At 44.9% G+C, this 11,287-nt stretch overlaps 1 protein-coding gene across 1 annotated transcript in view; it reads right to left on the bottom strand.

Annotated features, from left to right (window-relative positions):
• Positions 1-1,262: 1,262 nt before the first annotated feature.
• Positions 1,263-11,287, bottom strand: part of si:ch211-272n13.3 (ankyrin repeat domain-containing protein 26) — a 40,486-nt gene continuing 30,461 nt past the window's right edge. Inside the window, exons 34-43 of the mRNA XM_042110209.1 lie at positions 11,123-11,149; positions 10,557-10,634; positions 10,201-10,335; positions 9,314-9,426; positions 7,298-7,442; positions 6,629-6,919; positions 5,123-5,358; positions 4,535-4,781; positions 2,327-2,372; positions 1,263-2,161 (exon numbers count right to left, since the gene is read on the bottom strand). Of these exons, the coding sequence (XP_041966143.1) occupies positions 2,013-2,161; positions 2,327-2,372; positions 4,535-4,781; positions 5,123-5,358; positions 6,629-6,919; positions 7,298-7,442; positions 9,314-9,426; positions 10,201-10,335; positions 10,557-10,634; positions 11,123-11,149 (1,467 nt within the window). The 3' untranslated portion in view covers positions 1,263-2,012. The remainder of the gene's footprint in view (positions 2,162-2,326; positions 2,373-4,534; positions 4,782-5,122; positions 5,359-6,628; positions 6,920-7,297; positions 7,443-9,313; positions 9,427-10,200; positions 10,336-10,556; positions 10,635-11,122; positions 11,150-11,287) is intronic.

Here is an 11,287-nt window from a genome sequence, read left to right as displayed (position 1 = left end):
TATCAGTGGAGACCGTTTTTCAACACGTTTCATCCAGTCCCTAATTGCAGAGTTCGCAGGTGCTAGGCTAGCGCAAGTCAACGGTATGTGCTAGCCTGCCACTAAAGACAGTCTTACCCACTCCAAAGTACACCCGAGGCAAATAAATTATAACGCCAGACTATCGATGTAAATGTCTGTATTGACAGTGTTATTTCTAACGTTATTCTATCCTTGCATTTCAACGATCGCATTACATTTTGAGGGACTAGTTTCTTAGCAGCGGCGGAATTATACTTGCTCCGGTTAGTAGTACTGCGCCGAAAAGTAAACAGTAAAGCGCACTCCAATGGGGATACCTAGTAGTAGCCTTGGTAATATCAGTCCGCCGCTGAGTTGCAAAATGACTACTAACAACTTTAGGGACCAAAGTATAACTATTGCAACGCGATGCAAGGGTAGTTGTATTTCTTACACTATTCTATCAACACAGACATTTACATCGATTGTCTGGAATTTGCCTCAGGTGTACTTTGGAGTGGGTAAGACTGTCTTTAGTGGCAGGCTAGCACATACCGTTGACTTGCGCTAGCCTAGCACCTGCGAACTCTGCAATTAGAAGGACTGGATGAAACATGCTGAAAAACGGTCTCCACTGATAAATATCACACTTGCTTACTTGGAAATAAGGTCTTATGTCCAAAATCCTGAACCACCCCTTTAACAATCTTTGGCTGAACTTCTCAACGCGAGCGGCGGGAGAAACGCGACGCAACGGACCCACAATTCAGTTCGGCAACGGATGACGTGAGCCCATGTAAAGTGAATGGGATGCGTCTCCAGCAACGCAACGCACGCAGCTGTGTGTAGGAGCCGTATCATCTTTCCTTCCGTCAAGGACGCTCCAATGTACCATATGCTAATATAAATATTTAATATATAAAGGAGATTTGAACGGAAGCATTGTGGCACCTTTCCTAAGCATATAGAGAGAACCAAACAGGTCTTATCACTAACATATCTGGATCATTTCCTACTACAAGAACATTCCTAAGCAAAAAAAAGACTACTGAATGCAGCTGGCGCACAGCCTTTAAGCCACGGCGAATGTTTCACATTAAAGAGCCTAAACTGTGTTTGAATCCTTTAGTATTTTATTCCCAGAGCACAAAAACAGCTATAGGATTGTAGGGAGCATTTTGCTGAATTTGAAAAAAACTTGTTAAGGATTATATAGCAAACTACTTTGAAGACCATGGTGACCTGACAGGAAGAAGTCACGGTTTCTGTAAAGTATATCTTTATTAGACTGCTTAATACTCCACACTCTAAAATACTGAAGAGCTCAGGATTTAGTGAAGTTTAATGATAGGCATCAATATTTAGTCCAAATATAGAATTACAGTAACAGCTTATAGTACCCTGGATAACCAGATGATCTAGTCATGTCTCATTCAAGTATATCTTCTGTTTTTACAAAAAACAGGCGTTTTCAGATTGTTTTTTTCTTGACCATAACACCAACTCACTAGACAAAAAATATATTGCACCATAACAAATTAAGTCCCAAATATGATTGGTAACTTGGCATTAATATGTATGGTACACTTATAATACTCATATTTACTACAAAAAACAAATAAGATTTTACACAACCACATCAAAAGACAACCATAATTACCATCACAGGTCAAATAAAAATATAATGAAAGCATCAGGAGTTCAACTCCACACGTACCCATAGCAGTTTTTAAAATATGGCTTCACAGACAATACACTAAACATAACTCCATTTCACCCTTTGCTCCTGAGCATTTTAAGTGCAATGTGCATCATCTTTTTCTCATCCTCTTGTGTAAAAGCCGGAATAAATAACCACACACGTACAAAAGGAAATGTAGTGGCAATGGGCAGCTAGGCTTTGGCCTTGTCTGTAGTTGGTTGGTTGTGTGTGTGTGTGTGTGTGTGTGTGTGTGTGTGTGTGTGTGTGTGTGTGTGTGTGCGCGCGTGTAAACAAGAATCTCAAGGGGGTGTCAGATCATGTAGTTCTTCTTGAGCACCTCCAGGTACTGCTGCGTGGCTCTGCTCACAGGGTCCTGGTCCAGCGCCAGGCTCTTCTGGGAGCCACAGGCCGAGCCCACGGGGGACAGGCGTGGCGAAGCTCCGTCCAGCTCTGCGGTCGCTGTGGGCAACAGAGCAAAGGCTCAAAACCGGCCCAATCTTGTGGCTCATAATACATAACGCTTGCAGCTACCGTCATGAAGCTATATTACCGTCATGAAGCTATATAACTCGATCATGGAGGAATCTGTAAATGAATGGTTTATGGTATTTTTCAAGCACTCACCATGGTCCAACTCCTTTGATATGTTTTTCTCCAATTCACTCTGCATCTGTTAGGAAAGAACATGCATTGACCCATGTGCACAACACAAGGACTTTGACAATGTCCCACAAAAGATCATACTTTTGTAGGCTGTAACAGATTCCAAACTCTAAATCGGTTTTATTTCTCAAAATAATCTGTAGGGACTGACTTGGGACACTCACTTACTTCAGCATGAAATGAAGTGTTGATAACGGAACAGAAAAAAACAGAAGAAAAGTCAAATGATTTGAGGATGAAACAAAATTCCAATGAGTGATGGGGAGGGGCACTGCAAATATGAAATCAGGGCCGACTGCATGCATGTCAGCTTACTAGTGACCTGGTGATGTAGAAATCTAATGACCTGGTGATGTAGAAATAGTATTTTTTTAATGCCATACAGGTATAGTTATCATGGATAAGATCTCATGTACTGAAAAGATGAAGGAAAACCATGCAGAAGCATGTGGAAAATCTTCCCAGGTCACTTATGGAGAAGTTAAGCATCCTGACCTCAGAAAAGAACATGCTCTTCTTAATTGCTTTAATCCTGTAGATATCCCAAAGGCAGAGTGACTGAGGGCGGCATTCTGAATGTGTGCAATGAGTCATGCTGTTTTGATACTCAAGTCTTCACTCCAGCAGGAATTCAGCCTCTTTCGAGGACAAATGTACAGGTGCGATAAACACGATGTTCAGTTTGTCCCATTAGCTTGTTTAGCGTTTTATTTACTTGCTAAAGCCTCTGAATTCCATATGCTGTGTGTGAGCAGTGCCTTGCTGCTCAGCACAGATCATGGAAGCACAGTGGCATTCTGGCATCTACAAGTGAACAAAAGGGATTAGCCACACAGTGGTGTTTGTGGTCGGACATCTCTCTTCCTGCTACTTAAGGAGCGACTTATCAGTAAAGCTAATTAAAAATGCAGCGGCACTGATGTATTTTAGAGTGCAACCTCCCATCACTTAGGGGGAGCATGTTGCTCAAAGACAGAGCTTTTGGAAAGCCTTAAATGTATCACAATGTCAAATACTCTGATACTACACTACTCTATAATTTGTTTTCCCCCAACTCCACAGTTTAGTAATGTACCTGAAGCAATCGCTGACAGGTCTTTTTTTTGTGTGACTTTAATGGGACTTCTGGGGATGATAAAATGTGACATATGAACGGAATATTGACACATTGCCTGTTTTTGAATCTGGGGTACCCAAACTATTAAAATGCAAAGACTTAAAATCAACAACCACTGAGGAAAGGGACAATGTGACCTACAATGGCTACTGTGATCATTCTAATGCCAGGTGTACCTAGACCTGTAACTAGGTCCACAAGCTAAACTGTAACTACACTGGCACCATGTTGAGATGGAGTGTTTGTGCAGGCCAAGCGCAGGAAAGGGAGAGGAGTGAAAAAGGAGAGGGGAAGCAGGCCAGTCTGCTACACGCCACTACACACCTGGTCATGAATCTGGCTGAAGTGAGGAGAGGTGAGAGACAGACTTTTGAGCTAGGAGCTGAAGGAGCAAGAAACAGAAGAGGTTAAGCATGGTGTCCTTTTACAGGACACTTGAGTACAGAAAGAGAGTAGAGTCAAAGGAGCTGTGTGGAGCAGAGTCAAAGGAGCTGTGTGGAGGAGAGTAGAGTCAAAGGAGCTGTGTGGAGCAGAGTAGAGTCAAAGGAGCTGTGTGGAGCAGAGTAGAGTCAAAGGAGCTGTGTGGAGGAGAGTAGAGTCAAAGGAGCTGTGTGGAGCAGAGTAGAGTCAAAGGAGCTGTGTGGAGCAGAGAAGAGTCAAAGGAGCTGTGTGGAGCAGAGTAGAGTCAAAGGAGCTGTGTGGAGTAGAGTCAAAGACGCTGTATCGAGAGCTGTGTGCTAGCTAGAAGTGTTAGCTATGTGCAGAGAGACACACAGGGGGGGTAGAGCAGGAGAGATCCCCTCACTCCTTGTAGACAGAAGTTCTACTAAATATTCCTGAGTTTGAATGAATTCATGTTGTGATTCACAGTGATTGTGAAGATGAACATTAAATGGTAATGTATGAAACAAAACCATGTCTTGTAACAGGTCATTAAGCACAAGACTATAACTGTGTGTGTGTGTGTGTGTGTGTGTGTGTGTGTGTGTGTATGTGTGTGTGTACATCTGAGTGCATGCTTTTTGTATGCGCAGCCAGTCACAGCAACTCACCTTAGCCAGATAAGCTTCTACTCGGCTGGTCTGGGGATCTACGGTGCCCAGCAGGGTCCCCCCCAACCCCAGGCTCCTATTGAGGGGCCCCAGGGTGCCCCCATAGGCCCCCAGTGACCCAAGAGAGCCCACCTCCACCGAGGGGGCCCCCAGGCTGCCGTTCACTATGCTGCTGGCGATGAGGGACTTGCTCCGGTGCCGCTCGCTCAGGAGCTTGGTGTTGGCCTCCGCCAGACGCTCATTACATCTACCATCACACACACACACACGCATTTAAACTCGCTGTGCTCAGAGTGCTCATGTTCATGTTCACTATACTAGAAGTAACAGAAGTGTCAGGGCAGAGGACATGCAAACATTACTATAAGGAAACATTACAGGCCTAATTATATGGGACACACCACCTTAACATACTTAATATATGACAACATATCAGTTCCTACATCACTGCCTTTAGTAAGCTATATTATAAAACCTGATACCAGATAAGGAGGATACCTGCGTCAGCAAGTAATACTGCAAAAAGCTGCTCGATGTGACTTAAGCTGCGTCCGAGTGCCTGCCAGCCACACACACTCACTCACTCACCGATCCAGCTTGGCCGCCAGGGACTTGCGCAGACGCAGCTCGTCAGCGTAGAGTTGGCGGTAGCGCTCGAGCTCGGCGCGGCTGGACTCGCGCTGCATAGCGCTGTCCTGCTGGGTGCTCCGCGTGCGCGCCAGCTCCACTTCCAGCTCCTTGATGCGCTGCTCCAGCTGTGTCCGCTGGCTGGCCTCGTTGGCGGCCTTGATTTGTTCCAGAGCTTCCTGAGAGGCGGCCTGGGTCTGGACAGACCAGGGGAGACGGTTACAGACATACTCATCCATTCTCTTTACACTTCAGAAAAAAATAGGCCTATGTGTGCCTGGAGTGGTCAAATGCAATGCATGATCACTGCTAAGAAGTGATGATTCCAAACATCAATACTCCAGACAGCTGTTTGCACCAGTACATTATCGTACAACACCCCCAATTACCTTACATTTTTCAGTGGCCATAGGTGTGTAGATTTGAACAAAATCTGGTTTGGTTCTTAACGGGAGCATTTACTGCCTGAAATATCTGATTTTGTTTACCATGCTCGGAGTTATAGGGCTGGCCTGATGGGTCGCCTATTTACGCCGTTTCAACGGCACATGAACGGTTAGACCGAGAATTCTCGTCATGAAATTAAAATTCCACTGGAGCTCCAAGCGGTTGTGTACACGCAGCCTTACAACACTGTTTACAGCTCTTCGAGTCACGGTAAAATGTCATTTTTGGTACATAGCTAATTTAGATACACCTATGGTGTGGGTGGTTGCGTTTCTTTAGGAGTCCGCCATCTTGGTTTGTATAGAAATGGATATTAAGTGACACATACACGCAAGATGGCGGAAATACGGGACCGACGGTAATAGGGGGAGTTCCGATACATTAAAAGACAATTAGAAAAGTAGGCCATGTTTGTTTACAGGCCATTTGGTTCCAGCATTATGTATTGTTAAAGGAAAATTCTGGCGATTTTTCACAGATATCTCTGTTTCTCGAGGTCACCGAGTACTGTCGGTACTAAAAAAACGAACAGCCAGGCAGCTACAGTGCTACACTCTGGGGGCAGATACAGTGCTACACTCTGGGGGCAGCTACAGCGCTACACTCTGGGGGCAGCTACAGCGCTACACTCTGGGGGCAGCTACAGCGCTACACTCTGGGGGCAGCTACAGCGCTACACTCTGGGGGCAGATACAGCGCTACACTCTGGGGGCAGATACAGCGCTACACTCTGGGGGCAGATACAGCGCTACACTCTGGGGGCAGATACAGCGCTACACTCTGGGGGCAGATACAGCGCTACACTCTGGGGGCAGATACAGCGCTACACTCTGGGGGCAGATACAGTGCTACACTCTGGGGGCATGATTTTAAAGATGCTTGGCTGTAGCAACTCGAGCTGGGTAGCATTGATTTGTTTTTTGTTTTTCGTACCGACAGCCCAGTGAGCTCGAGAAACGATGATGTGTGATAAAATCACCGGAGTTTTCCTCTAAGGTGTGTGCATTGGGGAGACGATACCTGCAGAAAGAGGTTGACCTCCTCCAGCTTGTGACGGATCTCCTGGCGGGCGCGATCCTCTGTCTCGCGGCGGTACTGCTCGGCCTGGCTCTGGTCCATGACACCGCTCTCCACCTGGCGCCGCAGGCCGGACAGCTCCTCCTCCAGCTGCCGCTTGCTACGCTCCAGCCGCTCGTGACTGCGGCTCAGGCCCTTCAGCGCGGCCAGCTGCTCCTTCAGCTCCCCGTTCACCTGCTCCAGGCGGCTGCAGCGCGACGCCTCCTTCTCCAGCTGCAGCTGAAGCTCGTCCACCTACCGGCAGCACAAGGAGACGCGGACAGGACACGAGAGGAGACCATGAGGCAGAGGACATACTGTATAACAAACCCAGGGTATGTGGGTATTAAAGCCAGAGAGACGCTGTACAGGTTTGGCCTGATTTTAGCACCAAATAAGTCATGGGGGTCAGGGAGTGATGGTCAAATACTGTTGCAAGAGACTGTATTTAATGTAGCATTAATAATTACTTGTGCATGATGTGGATGCAACACAATTATTTTGGAGTGGCAAGTGAAAAACTTTAGCAAATGGGAGATAAAGCTCAGGCTCAGCAGGTCTCCGATAATTAGCCGAGGGTAACTAGTAATAAAATGCTCAGCACAACAGCTCAATTCCTCGATTGGCACGCACCTTGGCCTTCATGCGGCTGATGGCGGACTCGGTGTCCGACTGCCTCTGGCCCAGGTCCCCCCTGAGAGACGTGAGAGGGGAGGCCAGCTCTCCACCATCCTGCTCTCGCAGCTTCTTCTTAGCAGTCTTTACCAACGTCTTCAGCCTGCAAAGCAAACACACTGCATTAACACATAGACATGGTCATTTGCCATTTATACCCTCAATGCACGCTGACTCTATCCAGACTAGATGAGATGTTTCATGTAAGCTTTAATGTTTTAAGTCCAATTCAAGGGAAATGGATTGTCTGCCAGTCGTTATCAGAAAATAAGTCCTGACAGGGCGAAAAGGACTCCAACGCAAAGCGAATGTTGGGAAGGTCTTTAGGCATTAACGGAACTTAAAAAAGATAAATACATAGGCTAAATTGCTGTTCAGTCTTATTGGATGCTGTGCAAAATCTCATTGTCAGACCTGCCAACCTTGAAGATTTTTTTTGAGTAGCACCTCGAGCCGAGAAAAAAAGAATTGCTCACGTCGGCCTTCATGCATGCAGCCAAAAACAGACGTAGCTATACTCGCAAGACACATTTTGGATAGCGACCCATCTTTAATGTTGAATATCTACCTAAATGGGATCCAATGTGTTCCTGAAAGTGCAAACTGAATCTTTTACAGTATCTCTATAATGTTGACAATCTGTTTTAGAGCCTAACAATCCTGACCTATGAAAACCACTTGTGTTGATAGGCACTGATGTGGGTATGTTGTCCATTTTCTTTTATGTGGGCCCTATTCGATCATGCCTGGTATTATACCTCTTTTCAATCCATTATTAAAGATTTATTTTGTAAAGAAATACATCGATCACCCATGTTATGCCAACATAGCCTATCTAATTCACCTGGATGTAGGCTACAGTAGATAGAGGCTTATGGACATCTGCTGTTGTCAATGTGTAGTCTATCCCTTTACTCACAATAACCTACATGTTTTGTTTATTTAAAAAAAAAAAAACATTAATTGTTCAATTATTACCTGCTGACTAATGCAAACTACTTATTGCTTTTAAAGAATTTCACTTGCACGTGCACTCAAGTTTCTTTCAGATCGCGGTGTCTTTCTGCCATCTGTGAGGCTGCAATGATTAGGCCTACATTATCACAACTAGTGATAGGTGCGCGATCTCCGTCTGTAAGCCTATTATTTGTTCTCACTTGTTTTCACGCTAACAATCAAGAAGAAGGATCCATATGCTCCAAAGAAAAACAAATTGAACACTCATTAATGAGTGTTCCTTGGTCCACTTTCAGACTCGTTGTTAATGGCTGCATTTGCCTTGGAAAGGTCCGCGCTCCATTAGCACCTTAGTTATGAAAACTTTAACCATCAGCGACACATTGAAAATATGCTAACTGAAACAACTCGTGAACAAGTAATAACTTTCCAAGACATAGTCAAACTATTAGGCCTAGGTGAATTTACAATCGCACTCAGTGGAATATTTTTAGTTTCACAGCAAAACGGTAGGGGAACGCGAATTTGCGAGTGAACACTTGTTAAACTCACCTCATCAAGTCTTTCATTTAACCCACTGTTGGCTGAAGAAAAAATAACATAAAGAGAGGCCACTATGCTTTGCCGGTCATTCTCACTTGTCACTTTCTCCCTGTATCTCACCCTCGCATGAAATATATTAGCGGGAGATTCACACGCTCAAGGAGCTTTCCGGAGAATTTGGATGTCTGCTCGTTTTGCGTAGTTTTAAGTAAAAAATCGTATTTTGATGTGAAAAATGCGTGGTTGCTACGCAAAATGCGTACAGGTTGGCAGGTCTGCATTGTAAACAGACAGCTGAACTCTGCCCATGACAGATCTAATACATACCACCAAAGCACAGGGACACACTACAGATCTCTTCACACAACACGCCACAAGGCCACTGTGACAGGAACAAGAGGAGTGGCACACTACACACAAGATTGTCTACAGGTGAGCTGGTAGTGGCAGGGTTCAAAGGCAGTAAGGTGTCACCTGTACATTTCTTTCTGGAGTTCGGTGTTTCTCTTCATCTCCTGCTCCAGCCGGGTATCCACAGACTTTTTCTGCTCACCAATCTTCTTGGCCTTCTTCCTCTCCAGCTCCATCTGCAGCACAGACAAACCATTAATTCCACTCACCAATAATCACCAGTAATCCCTTCAACAATTTATCTAATTATCTAATGAATACTGAGTACTGAGTATAAAATACAACTCTAAAACCGATAGTTCCGGTCCTTAATGATGATTGGCTGGATCACGTTCGATGCCGATACACACCTCCACACGTTGACCGAGTTTCGTTTTCTATTACTGCGTTACCACACACTGATACAAGTTGCTGCATCTCAACGTTGTTTAGCAATCACTCTGATAGAGGAAATATAATTCCTGGTGGAAGAATGATTATCTATGAATAAATCGTTCAAATCTCTCGTTGCCATTCCTTTATTTTTGTGCCAGGTATACAGTATGTGGTAACCATTTTAGAAAAGCAATAAGCCACTTGAGCCCGTAGGTTACAGTGATTTTAGAATCACTCAGCTGCTCGTCGTGCCTAACAACGCCCATTAGCTGTGACCTACGGCCTCTAAGGGCTTATGGCTTAATTTGATCATCAAATATGATTTATATTACACCACATGCAATTAAATGTTACCTGTTAAGTTCAAGAGCTTCACCAACAAGCACTCTGCCATCAAGTACACGCTCTGTATTCCTTCCCATGAGTCTCTTTGGTCAGTACTCACCATGTGTCCCTTTGGTCAGTACTCACCATGTGTCTCTTTGGTAAGTACTCACCATGTGTCTCTTTGGTCAGTACTCACCATGTGTCTCTTTGGTCAGTACTCACCATGTGTCTTTTTGGTCAGTACTCACCTGGGTGCTGAGCTCTCCTTTCTCCTTCTCCAGCTCCGCTAGTCGGATGCCAATTCGCGAGCGGCTCTTCAGTTCCTCCTCCCACAGAGCCTGCGAGTCCTGGACAGTATGGCTCAGCAGACTCTGCTTCTGTACCTGGGAGCAGGTGGGCAGTGTTTAATAGGAGTGTGTAGAAGGTGCCCTTTAAGTCCACCGCTTGGTGTCCCTTTTACTGATGTGCTGCAGTGTATATGTGTCTTTACCCCTTGGTAACAATACGATTCAAATACCATACAATTCAAAGGTACTGAGCTGGACTAAATTGGGCTTATCTGAATGCCACCAAAAGAACCATTTTCATAGGAAAAGACATGCACCTCACGGTTAAGTTGGTCCTCCAAGGTCATCTTGCTGCTCTGCAGATTTGTCACAAGATCCTCCAAGCGAGTTCGTACCTAAGAAAGAGGCACAGAAATAACGAATGAACTGAAGTCAAGGGTAGCTACACACTGACCCTGTGACAGTTGTCAAATCTAAAGAACATAGACGCATGCTTTGTGCATAAAGACAAATAATTAAGTCTAACTGAAGGTCCCAGGAGACAAATAAAGAGAGGGATGGGATCGATAGGATCATTCAAGGTCTACCAGGAGTTGGTCCAATTTATGAAGAACAGCCACCACCAAGAGGGGAAAAAATAAATAAAAAAAATCACCCAGTAGGGAAAATTCAAAGTCATGGAAATCACATTATCAAACGACATCAAATGCCTTTGAATTAGTTCCCGCACAAACAGAGACCAGTGTGCATCCCTGATTGCTTTAAGCCAGTTGAAATACACGTTTCCATTTACAGAAGGGTTGAAAGGAGAAATCAAACACAGCAAACAAGAAACTCAATGAGAGGATGAGCTAGGACAAGCCACTACATCTCAGATACCAACCCCTCCTCCTGCTGAAGAGTCTGGTGGCTGTGAAAAGACAATGGGTCTCCATTTCAATACATTCCAAAAACTCCTCAGCCAGTTCTCTGCCCATATCTTCTATATTGAATGAAAAATCAGAACGGAACTGAGCGACTTATGACTTCTTACCGAGGACTTACCTTC

The sequence above is a fragment of the Alosa sapidissima genome, chromosome 11, assembly GCF_018492685.1.
Source record: "Alosa sapidissima isolate fAloSap1 chromosome 11, fAloSap1.pri, whole genome shotgun sequence".
Classification (NCBI taxonomy): domain Eukaryota; kingdom Metazoa; phylum Chordata; class Actinopteri; order Clupeiformes; family Clupeidae; genus Alosa; species Alosa sapidissima.
The sequence above is the reverse complement of the archived record's forward strand: the minus strand, read 5'-3'. Positions and strand labels throughout refer to the sequence as shown.